The sequence below is a fragment of the Periplaneta americana genome, chromosome 14 (genome assembly GCF_040183065.1).
Source record: "Periplaneta americana isolate PAMFEO1 chromosome 14, P.americana_PAMFEO1_priV1, whole genome shotgun sequence".
Taxonomy (NCBI): domain Eukaryota; kingdom Metazoa; phylum Arthropoda; class Insecta; order Blattodea; family Blattidae; genus Periplaneta; species Periplaneta americana.
This window is the reverse complement of record NC_091130.1, coordinates 109,642,924-109,663,428: the sequence shown is the minus strand read 5'-3', so window position 1 is coordinate 109,663,428 and position 20,505 is coordinate 109,642,924. Positions and strand designations below refer to the sequence as shown.

The 20,505-nt window shown below is 34.7% G+C and overlaps 1 protein-coding gene across 4 annotated transcripts; it reads left to right on the top strand.

Moving 5' to 3' along the window:
• Positions 1 to 157: 157 nt before the first annotated feature.
• On the top strand, positions 158 to 20,505 carry LOC138713655 (U6 snRNA phosphodiesterase 1). Of its 4 annotated transcripts, XM_069845915.1 has the most exons (6): positions 158 to 347; positions 524 to 660; positions 2,795 to 2,975; positions 13,627 to 13,786; positions 14,637 to 14,848; positions 18,455 to 20,505. In XM_069845915.1, the coding sequence occupies exons 1-5, from the start codon at positions 181 to 183 to the stop codon at positions 14,829 to 14,831; spliced, it is 840 nt and encodes a 279-aa protein (XP_069702016.1). In that variant the 5' UTR covers positions 158 to 180; the 3' UTR covers positions 14,832 to 14,848; positions 18,455 to 20,505. The 4 variants fall into 4 exon arrangements, with proteins under 4 accessions (XP_069702016.1, XP_069702015.1, XP_069702018.1 ...); XM_069845914.1 differs by lacking the exon at positions 18,455 to 20,505 and having other exon boundaries at positions 14,637 to 14,935; XM_069845917.1 differs by lacking the exons at positions 158 to 347; positions 18,455 to 20,505 and having other exon boundaries at positions 558 to 696; positions 14,637 to 14,935.

The window sequence follows — 20,505 nt, the reverse complement described above, 5'->3', positions numbered from 1 at the left end:
TCATAATATATACAGTTTATCCCTGATTACAGTTATGTTGTGATCAGGGATTTTATTATAAAAGCGAAGGAAAATAAAATGTTGGCAGCACTGTCGCCCTTCACTACCAATATTAGAATTTTCTATTTGCTTTTGTGCGATTATGTTGGTATGTATGTCTGTGTTCAACTGTTCATTGTAATGGCGGATTCCTCGAATAGCGCCTTAAGCTTGTTGAGTGTTTACTTAAGCGACGATAGTAGCGAAGAAGAAATTCCTGGATCTAAAGTCTCCACGAAAAGACGAGCCTCAAAGGATTGGACTCCTAAAAGTCAAGATGAAAAGCGACCACGTGAATGCAATACGAAGTACGTATAAGCTTCCGTCTGTATTTGTGTTATGTGGATAATAATAATAATAAGAAGAAGAAGAAGAAGAAGAAGAAGCGCACAATGTGCATATAGATGTGGATAATGAAACAGTTAAACGTCATTGTTTCATTATGTTAAACTATTATTTACAAAAAAACTTTTTTATTTTCTAGATTACCACTTCCTTCAGCGGTGATGTCACTTTTTCCAGAATCTGAAATTCCAGTTGACAATCCTGCGGACCACGACTACCGTATTCGAACGTTTCCTCACGAAAGAGGAAACTGGTCAACATATGTATACATCCATTGTAAATAAAGATATGCTCATTAGCGAATAATGATCCGTAAGAGTGAATGTATGTCAGTAGAGATATTACAGCTATACATACTTCTAAAATTTAATTGGCACATAGAAATCCCTTGTATTTTAGAAGATATACTAAAACCCTAAACTAACCTAACCCTTTTCCTTAATCTGTGACAGGTTACGTTAGGTTAGGTGAGTGTTTTAGTATACGTTGTATACACTAAGGTTAGGTTTAGTGTAAAAGTGGTCTATATGCAACGACGTCTCCTAGCAAATTACCGAAATTTCTAACTTATGTAATTTTTGAGCTAGTTAGTTCATTTTTGGCACACATATTCCACATATAATATTTATACATGCTACAAATTTATATGCATGTCACCCAGATATTTTCTGAGTCGTGCCCCTTTTCTAAAAAAAAATTGGGGCATATTTCAAAATCAATTTATCTCGTATATATTTTAAGTATATGATGTAGAAAAAAAATTACAGTATCTTTGATGTACCTAGAAAAGCACTAAGCATCCATATTTTAGAACTATAGGCCTATCGTTAGAATAAAGAAAATGAGGGTTGAGTGACTTCCGTCGATTTTGGAATAGACACCGATGCACTTGAACTGCCAACATAGAAAACAAAAAATCACTACCTGGTCTAGAGCGCCATACTCAATCACTTTCATTTTCATCTTGACTAGGATAATAAAAGCCTAAACTAACCTAACCTGTCACTAAAATCCTAAACTAACCTAACTTGTCACAGATTCGCCTATACAACGCATAAAAAAAAAGCCTAAACTAACCTAACCTGTCACAGTTTCGTCGATTTTTGTATTGTTTTCTTATCTTGGCGTCAATTGTCAATGAATGTTTTAATGTCAGCCATCTTAACTTCAATTGCTAGCTTCCATCAGCTGGCAACATGTTAGTCCATATTGTCAATATAGCACTGTAGTTCCAAGCTCGGCCGCTTAACTGTCATGCCCCATCTTTAAAAAAAAAACCCAAGTATAACCTAACCTAACCTGTCACTAAAATCCTAAACTAACCTAACTTGTCACAGATTTGCCAATACAAGGCATAACAAAACCCTAAACTACCGTAAGCTAACCTAACTTGTCACAGATAAGTACGTAAGACATAATAAAAGTCTAAACTAACCCAACCTGTCATAACACTCCATTTTATTACCTCGACACACTTCCCTGAGGTATGAAAATGGCCGAATTTCTATCCCGCTGCAACATTGCAAACTAGCTTGAAACGTTCGTAATGTCTCGTAAGTTATGTTGGTACAACATGTAAGATGGCTAAAGATGCATATCTGCAATAGGAAAAGAAGTTACTCAACGCTCATTTAACCAAAATTATTTTGTCTGTGCGTTAGTGGCTAACCATGACAATATCTTTGAAAAATATTGGAGTGCAAGAGGTCAAATGACTTTATTGTCAAATGCCTGGCATTAGAAAACAACATTTTGTCAAAATTTGTTTTTCTTTTTTAATTTTCTAGTACCTATTGTTACACAAATTATTTTTTAATTTAAAAAGTAGTTGGACTATCAACTTCCAACGAGAGTAAAGAATAAAGATACTGTATAATACCTATAGAGGATTCCACGTTAAGAAAAAAGCACTGAGCATATGCAACTGTTCCATCAAATGTTCAGTTGCCATAGAAACACCTACCTACCACATAGCTTCTACAATGTACTTGGCAAGGTCCATAAAACCAATGCTGATAATATATATTATAATATTACCATTTTTTATTTCAATACAACCTGATAAGAGGTGTCAGGCAGTGTTGATGACGATGTAGGTCTTGAAAAAATGAATAAGAAATTTTAACAATAATTTGATAGAAATGAGCAAATTAGCTGTATTTTTCCAATCTTTTCTGACATTCTGGGACAAATATAACTCAATCCAAGGCACAGGACACACCATTAAAATCCAGAACAATCTTGTATTTTCATTAAAAATAATTCAATATTGGTAGTAGAACACAGTTTCTATACTTCATAAAAATTTGTTTTTCTAGGCTATGATGATTCACAAAGAATACAGTAAAAGATATCCACAAAAATTCCTTATTGTATTACCTTAATTTTAGTGAGATTTTTTTATTTCCAGACGAACCTGAGCCAGCTGTGAGTTCTTTTACAGATGTTGTGCTAGAATGCTGCAAAAATACAGTGCCACTGAAATCTGTGGATAAACAACACATCAGTTTAACACGGACAGTAATCCTAAAGCATCATTGGATCGACTCTTTCATTGATTCAGTACAAAAAAGTGTCAGAAATCTTCCAAGGTTTGTTTTAACATGAACTTCTGTTGAAATAACATACATTTTTATAATACGTAACTCATAAAATGTGCTATATGCTACTGTGCATATACAAAGTCTTTCTGCAGTGAAATTGAGCAGAGCAAGTGTGCAGCTGACTGTAGCCACAGTTAAGTTGGCAGAACGGATTCACATTTTGAAAGAAATTATACTCTTCTTCCACCATTCTGTCTGTGATTTCAATTTAGAAATTATGATATCGAACTTGCAAGTAATTAAAATTAACTAATTCATAAATTAACAAATAAAATTACTAACTACAGTCACAACAGATGTCGGAAGTGCTTTCCTTGATGTTGAAGGCAGAGTTTGACTAGTTTACACTTTTTTGCAAACACTTTCAGTATATATCTTGATTAATTGATTGTATGATGACCAAATACGTGAATTTTAAGATTGACATTAGAGTCGGGCAAACAGCCTCTTACTCCCGCTCGTCTCGTAGGCGAGACTGGCTGGCCGATAACGCCAGTTCCGAGAATCGTAATCTCGAGATTGGCACTCTCGGGAACGAGGAATACCGGGTCCCGGCCTGTTATCGCACGGCCGACTTATCGTTACGAAATGCGTACACTGACTGCCGGCTTAATTGCCGCTCATCACTGAAATTCGTGACTCTTTCTGAAATATTAATGTTCATAAAGTAATTTAAGAAGGCACAGCAGTGTGGTATGCAATAATACAGCACATTATGATTGTCGACATTCTTACAGAAGTCACACTATTTTAATGAACTACTTATTGCCTTTCTGGAGAAGCAAAATAATGCAGCACTTTCAGTCGTTACCTAATCCTAAGCTAGTCTAAAACAATAACACGTTATGGTTGGAGCTATGATATACTTTCTCGCTATCAGCATTTCGTTGACATTGCATATTTAATCATTCGATAGTGTTTTGTATACGCTATAGTAATGGATAACACACGACTGTATTATTATATTGCGCGTTCACATCTGGATGTTTCGTTGTTATGCAACGGCATCTTCATCAGCATGGGTAATTATTGTGCTGTGTAAGGACGAAATAAAATAATTAATACTTATTTATATTATAAAGGACCAAAGACTCTGACAAAAGATATTTTTGTTTCCCAACTGATAAAATGCTGCATGTGAAATGGAAACACTTTTGCAAGAGGAAGGACAGAATTACGAAATAGAGTAGATCCTTTCACAAATTGATCATAATTACTTACAAATGCATTTTAAGGAACCCGGAGGTTCATTGCCGCTCTCACATAAGCCCCCCATCGGCCTCTAACCTGAGCAAGATTAATTCAGTCTCTACCATCATATCCATTTTTATATTATCTTCCCATCTACGTCTCTGCCTCTCCAAACGTCCTTTCCCTCCGGCCATCCAACTAACACTCTATATCCATTTCTGGATTCGCCCATACATGCTAGATGTTCTGCCCATTTCAAACCTCTGAATTTAATATTCCTAATTATGTCAGGTGTAGTACAATGCGTGCAGTTCTGCGTTGTGCAACTTCCTCCATTCTCCATCCCTCTTAGCCCCAAATATCTTCCTAAGAATCTTATTCTCGAACACCCTTAACCTCTGTTCCTCAAAGTGAGAGTCCAAATTTCACCACCATACAGAACAACCGGTAATGTAACTGTTTTATAAATTCTAACTTTCAAGTTTTTTGAGAGCAGGCTGGGTGACAAAAGCTTCTCAACCGAATAATAACAGGCATTTCCTCCCATATTTATTCTGCGTTTCCTCCTGAGTGTCATTTATATTTGCTTTATCATAACAACAGAGAATAAAAGAGGGTTATTATCAGGGAACGGATTTATATGGACTAAAAATATATGAAATATGTAAATATATATGTAGTTATTTTTACCAAAATATGGAATTAAATATGGATTTTTACCAAAATATGGAATTAAATATGGACTTAAAATTATAAAAAAATGACTATGTACGTTAAATATTGGTACATTTTAATCAAACTAAACAAAAAATATAATGGACGTACCTTATCTTCCAATGTAGTTTCAACAAAACACAATTTTTATTGTCTGTTACCATAACAATAGGTTACAAACATTTCTTTCAAGTGCTGAAAAGTGAATCTTCTTCTATTGTCTCTGAGGATAGATTTATACTGACTAAAAGAGCGTTCGACGTCACAAGAAGTAACTGGTACATAATTCAATTTCACAATGTCTGCTGGGGATAAGTCCAAGTTAATCTTCACTGTTGATTCACCACTCATCACAGCAACAACCTTTTGTAGTTCTTCATATCCAGGGTTTTTTGAAAGTACAGTGTCCACCTTAGCTCTTACTGCATCTGCAACTTTACCTCTACCACGATTCAGTTGTTCCACAGTACTATTTATAATTTCAAAACTTTCAGATAGTGAAAGGTGCCTATTTTGGAGACTTTTGAGCGTTTTTATGATGCATGAAAATGTATGCTGAATGTGAGCTAAGTCATTCTTCACACTTATGTCACAGGTAACTGTTTTCGCAGTATCAATTGAGACTGCATCTTCAGAGTCCAATGCAAGGAGAACATTGTTAATAGAGTCTATATGTTCGGCATAATATTCAACTGCTTCTAGTTAAAATTGGCTTTGGTGGCAATGGAATTTCAGGGTACATTTCTTTCAACACGTTAACTCTACTGGGAGCTTTGAGAAATACTTTTTTCACTGATGAAATCAACAAATCTACTTTAGGGAAATTGTCTCTGACCACTTCTGCCACACGATGAAATGCATGCGCCACACAAGTAAAATGAGTCAATTTAGGATATACAACAGATAATGCTTGTCCAGCTTTGACCATATAAGGGGCAGCATCGCTAATAAAGAATAACACATTATCGTACATAATACCCTTTGGCCACAGGATACCCATAGCTTCGTTGAACAGTTTAACTATAGTTTTGTTATTGCACTTTTCTAGAACATCACAATGTAAAAGAATTCGTTCAGAATATTGTTCACTTAACAAACCGATAACTACATTACCAACAAGTCTACCTTCTTTGTCGGGAGTCTCATCAATGGAAACCCAAATTGAACTATCTTTAATTTCATCTCTTATCTTCTGTATTGTCTCATCGTAGATGGATGGAGCATACGTCTTCCTAAGTGTTGACTCATCCGGGATTGTATGTTGAGTATATTTTTCAAGGAATTCCCTGAAGACCTTATTCTTTAGTTTGTAGAGAGGAATATCAGCAGAGATGAGAGAACGGCACAGGTCGATGTTAAACTCAGATCTTACATTCGATGTTGTTGGTTGTGTTAAAAACAATTGTCTCTGCTTGGAATTTAGTTGTTTGTTGGCCTGATGTTTACTAGTTGTAATGTGTTGTTGCACCAGGAACTTTTGTGTAGATGATACTGCACACTGACACAAATTACAAAATAATATTTTATTGTCAGTTGATAAACCATCTTCTTTAAATTCTGAAATGTAACTTGTTAGTTTTGATTTTAAATTGACTGAATGACGTACTTTTGGCATATTTACCGTCTTTATAGTATGATTTACAAAACTGAACCTATGTGTACTCTGACTGGCATTTAACTGTTGAGCTGCACAACTGAAGTCTGTTAAAAATTTTAAATTAAATTAATACAGTTTTGTAACTTACTTTCCCATTGTTGATAGGACTGCTAATTTTCAAATAACTCTGATGTTAAAGGGATTACTGAACATGTGTTTAAATCTCTATTGTTGAAATGTATTTTTAAAAGTTAATGGAATTTTGTTTTGTTTTATTGTTAAACCTAATATAATATGGACTGTTTTATATGAAATATGGAAAATATATGGAAATTAACGAAAATATGTACTAAACTCTAAAATATGGAAAAATATGGAAAATAAAAGTAGGATTTTTCAACCCTACACATTGTGAAACATAAAGATAATGCAAAATATAAATTATATTAGCTTTATAAGTAAATATGTATTTACATATAAATCCTTTCCCTGGTTATTATTATTATTATTATTATTATTATTATTATTATTATTATTATTATTATTATTATTAAATTAGTTACTTTACGACGCTTTATCAACTGCTATAGCTATCTAGCGTCTGAATGAGATGATAATGCCAGCGAAATGAGTCCAGGGTCCAGCGCCGAAAGTTACCCAGAATTTGCTCTCAATGGGTTGAGGCGAGAAACCTCAGCCAGGTAAAGGCTGGTTCACAATAAACCGGGAACGGAAACGACAACGAGAAATAATCTATACTAATAATAAATCTGTAAGCGAAATTTTTCTGGTAATTTTCGCTTTTCCAAAAATAATTGGTCCTAACATATATAATTAATTAATTATCCTGAAACCGAAAATCGCTTTTTTGAAATTTTTGTTTGTATGTCTGTCTGTCTGTCTGGATGTTTGTTACCTTTTCACGCGATAATGGCTAAACGGATTTCGATGAAAATTGGAACATAAATTAAGTTCGTTGTAACTTAGATTTTAGGCTATATGGCATTCAAAATACTTTATTTAAAAGGGGGGGGGGGGTTATAAGGGGGCCTGAAGTAAATAAACCGAAATATGTCGCTTATTATTGATTTTTGTGAAAAATGTTACATAACAAAAATTTCTTTAAAAATGATTTCCGATAAGTTTTATTCCAGGCAAAATTTTGATAGGATTGATATTTAAGTCTGTCTGTCTGTCTGTCTGGATGTTAGTTACCTTTTCAGGCGATAATGGCTGAACGGATTTCAGTGAAAATTTGAATATAAATTAAGTTCGTTGTAACTTAGATTTTAGGCTATGTAGCATTCAAAATACTTTATTTAAAAGGGCGGTTATAAGGGGGCATGAATTAAATAAACCAAAATATCTCGCTTATTATTGATTTTTGTGAAAAATATTACATAACAGAAGGTTCTTCAAAAATGATTTTCGATAAGTTTTATTCCAGGCAAAATTTTGATAGCTCTGATATTTAAGGATATAAAAGAGTTTTAAAATAACAATACATTTCCACCGCCGCCTCAGATTGTAGCGTCGTTGTTCCGTAACTGCTATGTGCAAACTATTAAATTTTTTAGTAGGAAGAAAAACAAATTTATTCGTTCTATGGCAGTAGTGCATAGAAGATCGTGAATTTTTACATTTTTACACAATCAACTCTATTAATTTGGAGTGATTTATTAAAGGATGCATTCAAGACTAATTTAGAAAAATGTTAAACGAGTTATATTTGCACCAAATGAGTGGTCTCTGGATCAAAATGATAGCATTTTAATTATTTAAATACAATTTAAATTAAGTAGCATATTAAACGATTTATTCTTCTATCAAACACGAGTGTTCCCTGGACCCAATGTTCTATTTTAATTATGTAATTACTTTATATTTATTTCTAATAAGTGCAGCGGAGCGCACGGGTACAGCTAGTGTTAAAATAAATGTATTTAAATGTGAAAATCACAATTAACGAGAAGATTAACGGGAACGTGAAAGTTAATTGTGAATGCTCACATTCAAATGTACTTATTTTAACAATATTTCCGTTATCGTCGTTTCCGTTCTCGGTTTATTGTGAACCAGTCTTAACTTGTCCCAACCAAGATTCGAACCGGAAGCCGATCGTTTCACAGTCAGGTGTGCTAACCGTTTACTCTACAGCGATTATTATTATTATTATTATTATTATTATTATATCATTATCATTATATCATTATTATTAGTAGTATTACTGTTATCATCATTATCGTAATCATTAGGATGATTAAGATTATGATTATCAGGATTATTATGATGGTTATTATTTATTACTGTCTTGTAAGTTATCATTAGGTACAAGTATTAGAAATCTGATTAATTCTTAATTTGTTATTCTCGTTCCTATAACATAGGATAATTATTGTAAATCATATAAGCCTATATAATTTTATATTGTAACATGGCTAGAATACGATAATGATTGTTCTGTAACAATAATTTATAACGTGCATACCAATAGAAAGTGTAGTTTTCTATAGTATAGGCTGGTTCAGAATAAACCGGGAACGGAAACGAGAACGGAAATAATGTTAAAATAAATGTACAGTATTAAATGTGAGCATTCAGAATAGTTAATTGTGAATGCTTACCTTTAAATACATTTATTTTAAAAATATTTCCGTTCTAGTTCTCGTTGCCGTTTCCGTTCTCGGTTTATTGTGAACCAGCTTTTAATATTTTCATGTTTCATATCATTGTGTTACAAACAATTTTTTTATTTAGTTGCTATAAAAGATAGCCTAATTACTATAAAGTGTAAACCATCTTGGACTATATAGCCTCATTTTCAACTATCTTTATTAAAATATCAATTAATATTATCCGTCCAATAACGAGTTTTCATGCGTTGAAAGGTTCCGTACAAATTTTACGGAACAAACGTTTGAGTCATGAGTCCTGCACTAACAGGTTAACTCGCAGTTATTCGAGAACCAGTAAAAATTTTGAGTGGCCATCACTTTTAAAAGTAATTTCCATCCTTTCTCAACATTTCTCTCGCTTTGACCCCCCATCTAACGTGAAAAACAAAAAAGTTTTCAAAGGTGAAAGGTGAAGTTGCAAATGTCTATTCTGAACACATCAATCTCCATCGAAGTTAATATTTTTTTTCTCACTTTCCAAAAAAATATTTTCAGTTCGATTTTTTTCCTATGTTTTCCTTAGACATTGAGCTATCAATCCAAAAAATTACAGCGCGATTGATTAAGTATTATAGGAGCTACGACATGATATATATTTAAAGAACCGGGAAATGCATAAGCCAATGCTTCCTATAGGAGCACGGCCCGAGCGATATTGCTTGCTTATCAGTACAACAGTCCCGCATAGACGTCCGAGACTGTCGGGAGTGATCTAGTATCGGTAATCTCGGGAGCAAGAGAATCTCGTGTTCTCTATCAATGAGTCATTTGGCTACGTTAGGTACTCGCGCACTGGGCGAGACTGCGGTGATTACGCAACCGAGAACGGGCGATAATATGAGGCAGTCTGCCCGACTCTAATTGACATAGCCAATGAATTGAAATCATACTTCATCATTAAAAAAATTCCTGTTTAAAACTTCAAGTCCATGTCGACTGATGTATCTATGAAACCACTATCAACATAGCAACCTCTCTCCATGATCAGACTTTTTGACAAAATGCTATCGTTGTTATAGGCCATTCGTTATCTTGTGAAACCTACCTGCACATGAGGGGAAGCAGAAGGAGGACTGAGAAGCTTCCCTGTTTCGCTATGTTTTCACTTGCAGCTAGTTCACATGCCCCCTCCATAAGGTTCTTGTTATAAGCCAGTGGCATAGTGTCAGTGTAAGCTAAAAAGCTCAGCTTCCCCAGTTAATAACTCCATAATAAACTTGAAGTTTATGAACAAAATTATTTATTAATTTTAATACAATTTATATTTGCGTGTTAAATGTTGTGATGCGGCAGCTCAGGATGATTTGTGATGCACCAATAAACATGACGCCTGCACACATCAACTTTCAATCCCCTCCATTGCACTACAAGCAGACTCGTTTCTTTCACGCATTCTTCTGTGTAACCCACCCCACAGATTTTCCATCCCTTTCTAACTAAACTACCCTGGTCAGAAGGCTCGCAAGAAGCTAGCTTTGGCATTGGAAAGAATTTAGCTTCCGAGTTATCCCTTTTATGAGTTGTGTTCAGTTGAAGTATTAGCGTGCACTGTGGCTGTAATGAGTGAAATAACAGTTCCTGACACTATTATTTATGTAGTCAAAAATAATCTTCTGATAAAGATTTTAACGTTGATTGACGTAATTTTACTAACACTGTATCTATTGACCATTAATATTGTGATTTCTCTAAATATGACAGGGAGTGAGCTAATGTTAAATTATACATATATGTGTCCATTTGTTAGAGATATGTGTAAACCATGAAATCATATTTTATGTACCATTTGAGGTGATGCCTTATTGGTGTTACTAATGAGGTTCTAACCAATCTTCAGACTGCTGAGAGGTTCTAACCAATCTTCAGACTGCTGACTTGACATCAACTACTATTTATTTTAAGACTATATTTTTGCAATACGTTTCCTCAAAAATGAAAGACAATTTGAGTTAGCTTCCCCTGCTCAAAATTTCATGCTACGCCACTCCTATAAGCTATGGTGCACATATCCATTTCGTTTCACGAGATAATGAATGACATATTCAGTTCCAGAGATGAATTTATGACAATCATCAGTCTTCTATATTCATTAATACAGTTCTGCCAAGGCTTCTTTTTATATATTATTATGCATATGTCTATAACCTCTCTTGTCTAAATCTCATCCTTGTTTCTGAACAAACGAGACTCTAGGGACTGAGTAACGGCAACATAGCTGTTCCATCAGTGATTTAAATTTTGAAATGTTACATAGTTTCGCATTACAAACAATAGTGTGTGCTGCTTGCTGATTCTTATTGTCAATGCAGCAGAGAAACATTAGAAACGAGGCTGGAAGCTACTAGCTAGTTACAAACTAACATCTCACATCACTCATGCATTCAAATTCATCCTGAGTCAAAACATCATACAAATAGGAAATAGAATTATATATACATTCATTTTTAACAAATAATCTGCCTTCAATGAGGGTGACCATAAACATCCAGAATAAAAGCACTACAGAATAATTTAGAAAGACAGAACGATTAAATACAGTAATTGTTTAGTAAAAAATCCAGAGAAATGCAAACCCAGTAGAATCATCAATGGCCAAAATATAAATGGTAATGTAATATTTGGATTGAATCCTTAAGAATATTCAATAAAATTTTTTGAATTTAAAAAAATTGGAGATGGAGTGCTTTTAAAATATTACATGTGAATTTAGGAAGTATGCACGTGCAACAAACAAAAGACCAGAACACTTCACTGACTAGTGGGAATGTTATATTTATCACTTAGGTATGGGATGCAGGACTCATAAATAGATTTCTTCTCCTCATCAACGTGTTGTGCCTGCAGGGCATCCCTCTCAAACCAGACTGTAGGATCAAAAACTATTCCCTTAGATTGAGTCCTGTGGATGACTACAATATCTGCTCTTCTGTTCGAATCTAAGGAAACACAGTGGATCTCCTTGTGTACCTCCCATCCACAGCGTCTTGAGGACATCAGCAATACTGGTCCTGGTCTTATGGTGTCGATTGCTGTGCAGCAGCTCAGTTTTTCGACAGAATCCCAACATGTGACCAAGAGTTTCCATCTCGTTGGAGCCAGGATGATGACATCGGGTTTTATTGAAACTTCTGCCAGGCGCCGATAGATTGCTGGACATTTTAATTGCATTAATGTATTCTGAAATTGATAAATTTGCTTTTGATGACATCTAAATAAAAGGGGATGCGTCCACCATATTTGTGTATGCTACAACACTGGAAATGTCAAGTTTCAAGTCATAGAATACCCAAAAGCCTAATTCTAATATTTGAGTTTTTTTTTTTTTTTTTTTCTGTATTGTAGCATCTCACCAGGCAAGAGGTCCTGGCCATTGCATACTTTTTCCACCCACTGAGACATCTCTGTGTTTACCTTTTATTAAACTGTCATATAAAATATAATTTAAATGCTACAGTTGTGTTACATAGAAATCATACAAGAGAAATTTACCAAGTAGGCCTAAGTGACCATATGATGATCTTTTGTCGAAAATGAAAGAACTTGTGTGTGTATTCCCTTTCAAATCAATTATGCCACACTAAACGCTTTAAGCCAGAAATTATAATTTTACAAATGTGAAAAGTGTCAGAGCAGTGAATAACATATTTGTCGTAAAAAAGAAACTGATTGACTGGGCGGTGTGACTTTTGGTGTTCCAAATAAGTACTTTAGTACGATTCTTGGCATCTCTCAGTGCAGTCCCTACCCAGAGATCCGATTGAGGGACTATTTTACCTCCGGAGAATTTTACACTGAGGGACTTCATGAATATAAACAGTGAAAAATATAGTGGAACTGCATTGGTGGTAATGCAGCTTATGTGGGTACCTCTTTGTTACTTGTTAGCTTAAACAATAAGTTTAAGCCCCCCTCACCACGACAAGGTGAGTACCCATGAGACAGCAGAAGACACAGCCCTGCAGTATATATTGACTACACCCCACCTTTGGCTACTAGCAACAGGCATCTATAATGAACACCGATCAAAATACCCCTCATTTCTCGTGAAAAACAACAACTGAATAGACTACATTGGACTATAGTGGACTTTGTGTTGTCAGGAAACAGCTGGATACATTAAGAAGATTGATTGATAAAAAAGAAACTAGTGTTGACTGAGTTTTCAGTATTCTGGAAATACTTAGCCATTGCCAGCAATAAATCATTTGTTACTTTTGAAGGTTTTCCTGTTTTGTTGTGGTCATTAAGCATTCCTGAAATTTTAAAATTTTAAAACAAACACTGCACATCCAAAAGCTGCACCACACTTACAAAGTTGGCATTGATTAATTATTTAGCAATGGAACACAAGAGAAAAATTTCCTCCCTCCTCCTTGTTTCTGAAATCTCAAAAAACAGAGTACAATTTCATAAATCATGTGTAAGATTCAGTGAAATACTGTTTGAATCTTTTTCTTTTCAGTTTTACGTTATGCTTCAATGATCTCAAGATATATTGTAATGAAGAGAAAACACGAACTTTTGTTGGATTAACAGTTGCTGTAGGTCATAAGGCATTAATTGCAGCAGTTAACGTACTGGATAAATGTCTTGCTGATTTCAAGCTTCCACCATTCTATAAGGTATTCAAATGTTTAATTCTTTTCTTTTGTGCATTCTCTCTCTATCTCTCCTCCCCTTCTTTCATTTTTAATTAATTCGCTTTTGATTTTTAGACTTGAAATACCGAAAGAAAGTGGAAAATTATGGTTTATCTCGGACAGGTTGATATGTGGGAATAGAGTTTATTTCGGACTAAAGAAATATTTCAAATCACATGCCCTTACACAGAAAACCAAAACCACCTTACACAAAACACTTGTGAGATCAACCCTGATATATGCCTCTGAAACATGGACCATTTCTAAAAATGACGAGAGAAGACTTGAAATTTTTGAAAGGAAGATTCTTCGAAGAATATACGGTCCAGTTTTTTAAAATGGATTATGGAGAAAAAGATATAATGGGGAATTATATAGCATGTTTAAAGAGCCCAATATAATAAATATAATTAAAACTAATAGATTGAGGTGGGTGGGACATGTAATGAGAATGGATGCATCAGAACCTTGTAAAAGAATTATTCTCACAAACCCCGAAGGTCAAAGGAGACGAGGACCACATCTGCGATGGATTGATGGAGTGGAGGAGGATCTTGTAAGAATGGGATACAGGAAATGGAGGACTGTTGCACAGAACAGATGGCAACACCTACTGAGGGAGGCCAGGGCTCATAACGGGCTGTAGTGCCAATGATGATGATGATGACGATATCATTTTGCATTGCATATTAACGTGTGTCTAGTGTGTTTTATTATTAAAAATCTGAATTAAGTTTTGCTTTCTAAAATAGCTTACATGTGTTTACTTTAGCAGCAATTATTATGTAAACTACATATTATCACATGTATTATTAAGAATATTTTCTTACAGGAGCCTTCATTTCACCTGAGTATAGCGTGGTGTGTTGGAGACTATGTGCATCAGATAGAGAAGGAAGTTTTACCACAGTTGCAAGTAGCCTTGCAGCAATTCATGCACGTTCATCATGATCAGTGGGTGGTCAATGTGGCTCAGTTACATTGTAAATGTGGAAATAAATTATTCTCATTTCCATTAGCCACATAACATCGCCAGGGGACCTTGTGAGTGTATTAATTAAAATATGTGATTGTACATAATTTTGATTATTAAAGTCTCTGTCATAGCTTGGCATACTGTTATGACATTAACCATTTTTTTTATTACATACTACTTGTATATTCCACATATGAGGGTCATCCAGAAAATAACACATGTTTAATTATTTAAGTTACACATCACGTACTTATTGCTATGTAATGGGCATGATGTGAACCCTAGATCATGCCTGCTTGCTCGCATGTTTCCCACCTGCAACATAAGTGAAGTTCTATTGCTGCGAAATGTGTGTCACGTTCTGATTAATTTAGGAAGATAGGAAAGTGTTTCTTTGTGTTTGGTGGTGTCCTGAGTTCAATTCTAGAGATAGAAAGGTGTTTTGTTGTGTATTGAGTTGAGTTCAATTGGAGTTGATGGGAAGGTTTTTTTGTTTGTGTGGTATTCTGCATTCAATTCTGTCATGAAAGGACCCTGTACCAGTAAAAGAATATCACCGATTGAACAAGAAGAAGAAAAAGAGTCTCATAAAAAAGATTTGGTCGAAAAATTTTACGCAATGAAGGAATATGTGAAGAACTTTCGAAAGAAGACGAACTAAGTGAAGATTCAGAAATTGAAATTAATGATACAGATAGTGGTGATAATGTAGAATCAGATGGTGAACATAGCTCTAGTGACTTCTGAGGACAATGATGTAAGTGATGAGAGTGAGACACATCATGACACATTCGGAGAGAGAGAGAGAGAGAAGCTGAGCGACAACGATTTCCTTTTACTGGCAAGCCAGGAATAAATGTGAAATTAGAAGACAAAAGATTATTTTGAATTGTTCATTACCTCAGAACTTGCTGACAGAATAAGTAATGAAACAGACCATTACACACAACGACTTTTTAGACAGTAATCCAAATTTGAAAGGGAGATCAAGAGTTCACCAATGGAAAAACATAAACAAAGAAGAGATAATAAAATTGCTGACATTCCGTTTGCTACAAGGTGTTGATCAAAAGCCAGAAAACAAGACCTACTTTTCTAAGCGAGAAACACCAGAATCCCCTATAAATTCAAAACTTCATAGAAGTGAGATTTCACCATTACTAAAATTTCTTCATTTTGTTGATAATCGAAAATATGATCCAGCAACATGCGGTTCCAGAAGATTGTACAAAATAAAGCCTATACTGGATCACCTCAATGATAGATTTATGGATGTTTACACACAGGAGTGTGAAGCATCAGTGGATGAATTGTTGACGTGGAAGGGCTGGCTATCTCGGAAGGTATACATTCCACCTAAAAGGATTAGATTTGGCATAAAGTCCTTCGAATTGTGTGAATCGAAATCTGGATATTTGTGGAATTTTATTGTGTGTATTGGTCAAGACAATTTTTGACGATTCACTGAAAAATTAACCTTATGAATCGAAAGTGTTGCTACAGCTGATGGCTCCACTTCTCAATCAGGGATACCAAGTTACAATGGACAACTGGTTCTCCAGTCCTGATTTCAATAAGCTGTGTGCCCAAGGGACTGCATCAAAATAGGAAGGAAAATAAAAGCAGCTAAATTGAAAAAGGGAGCGCATGTTGCAGTTCAAAGATAAATTGATGATAAATGAAGTGGAAAGACAAAGATATTTGTCTTATGAGTACAACCCGTGGAGAAAATTTTGTTCAAACTGAGGTTCGAAACCAAGAAGTAACAAACCTCAAGTGGTTGCCGACTATAATTGCATGATGGGAGGGGTGGACATGAATGATACACACCTAGCAAGTTATCACACAGCAAGGAAGAGATTGAAAAAATTCTACTAGAAAATGTTTCGACGTATAATAGATATGTTGTTTGAATTCTTATCTGCTATACAAGAAAAACCGAAGGAAAAATGACCAGGTTATAATTCCAGTATAAACTAATAGAGAACTGATTTGAAGTACCACCGAACAGAAGTTATACCTCTAGGCAGACGCTCAAAAACTGCCCCTCTTCCAAAGATAAATGCTCCACACTACCTGTGTTGTGTGTTACAATAAAGAATTGTGTCGTGAAACAAGATACTGCTGTCAAGAGTATGTGTGTGTTGTTCCCTGCTTTCAAATCTATCATACTGTGGAAAATTTCTGAAGTAAGTTTATTATTATTATTTAGAATCGCTTACAATATGCATACTGAATCAAATGATAGCGAATGACATTTGAGCAAATGGTGATATAAATTTACAGGAGAAACCCAAGTGCTGGGGGAGGGGGAGGGGGGGAAATGTGCTCTTCACCTGTTTTGTAGAGCAACATCGAACCTCAGCCAGCCTCCGTGAGAAGTCGTGTAATCAAGCCACAGTATGTAAGTTATTTTCCTTATGTGAGTTGTATAATGAAATGATGATGATACAAAATTATCTCTGAGCTATTATTTTCCAAGCTCTGTACTTACATACTGCAAAAGTGCCTTATTTTTGCTCTTACAAAGCTTGAGAATCTATTGGTATAACTTTGTGCACTGAACAGAGATAATTCCATCTTGCATTTAGACTTTCATTCATCAGTAACTCACATTACTGCATGTGTGTTATGGATATATAGTAGCCTACATATGAATTGAACTGATAATGCAAACACAAGAACACATTCATAGAGATGTGACTATTCAGACATTTAAGGTTCAAAGGCTCAAGGTTTCCTTCATCTGCTATCAGAAATATAATTTTACTCTTTAGAGACAGTGGTGAACTGGTATTGAAGACCATGCGACAATGTTCAGTATCGGATTATGAGAAAAGTATGTCGAAACACACTTTTATTTTTTTAAAAAGTCTACGCAAGACCTACAATATTCAAACTTTGTGTGTTTATTTGGCTACATTTCCTCTTGAAACCAACGTTTATTTAATGTTTTTAACTTTAAAAATGTCCCAGTTATAAGCATTTAAAATAGAGAAGGAAATTAGAAAATTAATATTGCTTGTAGAGATTTAACCCTTAAGTCATCGCGTGGGGTATTGTGAACACCCCAGTCAGATATTACGGAACTCGTAACTTCATATTTAGTAAGTCTGTACTTCTGAAACTTTCAGTACCTTTATTGGAATTGGTAAGGCAACAATAACCGTAAACATTTTTGAAATCTAAATTCGCATACTCGAGATAATGGTTTAAGTGGGTGGGGGTGGTTAAGCATGACTGCTTAAGGGTTAAATGTCTGAGCACATTTAATTCCCCACTACGTGAGAGACAAGGGGATTTAAATGGCCAGCACAAGAGGTTAACAGAAATTTGTCTTAAACAGAAATATTTTCGGTCTCGTGACTTCAGGGCTGAAAAAAAAAAAAAACATTAAATTTCCTGAAATAACAGAAACTAAAGTGGAAACAGAAATTAAAATAAGTCTGTATATGAAAAATCTCCAGTGTTCCAGTGTATCATTTAGAAAAATTTAAGGCACCATATACATTCTACAGAATTTTAATTTCAGCATATATCTGACCTTATGAATAATTTCAATATTGATGAATCAGTGATCAGTTGTTTCTTGGTGTTGAACATCTGTTGTCACCACAAATAGACCATTTTATTTAAGCGTAGTTTATCTCACTTGAAATATTTTATAGCTACAGGTTCTGCTCAAGAGTGATAATTCCAGCATGTGATGCTTGCTTGGACCAGTTTAAAACCAACGTCTCTCAGAAGCACGAACTCTTTGAAAGATCTCCTCAAATATGTGTGGAAAGCTGTCAAATTGTACATGAAAAATTGCACTTTCTTAATCATTTTAGCATCATGCAGTAAGATTAAATTCAATCTATGTGCATAGCAGTGAATAAACATGGCATACAGATATTGTTCGATTACGGTTTGGACATTTCTATGAGAACCAGACATTACTGGAGTGCCATTGTAAGCTTGACAGACTAGCTTGTTTTCGACTTGCCTATCTTTCGGAATATTAAGGATAACTGTGGCTAGACGAGTTGTTTTGTCTTTTGAAACATTGAAGAAACCTAAGAAGCTTTCTTACACAGCTTCATTGACGCATTAACGCAAAATAATGCTTATTTGTGACTGATATGACACTTTACCATTTTGTCTGCCTGAACAGACACGAATTTAGGGAATCTAATTCTCTTTAGATGTTGATTCACAGTTAAGTTAGGCATTCAGTTAACTCATTCTGAGTGTCACTAGTGTGTGTGTGTGTGTGTGTGTGTGTGTGTCTAATGCTCTGGATTTAACAATGAAGTCATCATCCTTCTTGCTTCCCAATATTTTGATGGAAGATCCACAAATGTCCTAAGAGTTTCACAATTAGCCAGGTGCTCCATCTAGATATTCTTTTAAAACCTAAAGTGGATTCTAGATTATCTCTTACAAACTGTTTTTTATTAACTGACTCATCACTCTTGTCATGCACTTATAAACTGAGTTCTTGTTTCCCTAAATAAATTATTTGAATGACTACTGGTATGTGCTAGTCAGGTGAAACAGGAGGAAATAGAAGGCAGGAATATGAGGGATTGATGCGATAAAAGGGGAGATGAGAAGCAGATTGCTTGAAGGTGAAAAGACTTCCGGTGATCTTTTTAAAAAATGATTTATTAATGAAATAATAATGCAGTTCTTTAGAGTAATTAAAAGGCATTATACCCATATATTAACTACTATTTCATAAGTATGCATTTTGAGTTTAAAATGTAAATATTACGCTAGAATGTAGGTCTACACACTTATTTACTCTTCTCTTTAGTAAGTAATTGTACTTCATTTTATTCTTGCATAGTGGCTGCTGCTGATCATGTTGCAGCATTGCACAACAACTAAGTTTTTCCCAGCCATTAAAATATTGTTTATATTAATAACTAAACAGATATTAAGTTTCCTTGTCGAATTTAAATATATATAAATATATCATTCAAGAATTCAAGTATAAAATAATCAGCTTTTATAAAATTCATCAAATTGTGAATACTTCAGAAGTGGTTGTTGTGCGGCTCAAGCAACACCCAGATTCGTGTAGCAGCTGGTATTGAAGGTAGGCTCACTTCAGAGTTCCCTATCCCAGCAGTTAACACAGCTGGTCGCAGCAAAGCTCTTGCAACAACCGGAAGCAAATAGTTCTTGTATTTGCGTGTAGATTGCAGAAGTGACCATTCCGAACAGACACATTTGCTGGACGACTCGTGACTTGACGAAATTTTCCGATTTTTTCCGAGTCTTCGTTTTTCATGTGGTTTTTCACTTCCTGTTTCCTGACCAACATGCAGCTAGGTGAGCACATGGTCCAGTCGTTTTATAATCGTGTGAAATCCATTTAATCCTCTCTTAAATATTTAGTTTTTGTTGGAATTTAAGTAGTTTTATGTGAATTGTGCTGCATAATACAATTTTTTTTTTATTGGATGTGATATTTTCAAGTTTGTGACATATGTACATAGGCATATAACATTATGAATTTTGTAAGTTGTTTAAAAAACAGGAACTTTTCTGGAGTTAATGAGTTTTATGTGAATTGTGGTACATATCACAATTTTTATAGTGCAGTGATGTTTTCTTCAAGTTTGTGATGTAGGCCTACATGCGTTTACCATTATGAATTCTGTAAATAGTTTACAAAACAAGAATTTCTCTGTACTTTCTGATGAAGAAAAATAAAAAATTAAAGAACTTGATA

Bases quoted from the DNA above. Each gene is read 5' to 3' on its own strand.
- LOC138713655 (XM_069845915.1), top strand. From the start codon at position 181: ATGGCGGATTCCTCGAATAGCGCCTTAAGCTTGTTGAGTGTTTACTTA. The intron at 2,976-13,626 runs GTTTGTTTTAAC...TTTTCTTTTCAG, and splicing joins AGTGTCAGAAATCTTCCAAG to TTTTACGTTATGCTTCAATG. The intron at 13,787-14,636 runs GTATTCAAATGT...ATTTTCTTACAG, and splicing joins AGCTTCCACCATTCTATAAG to GAGCCTTCATTTCACCTGAG.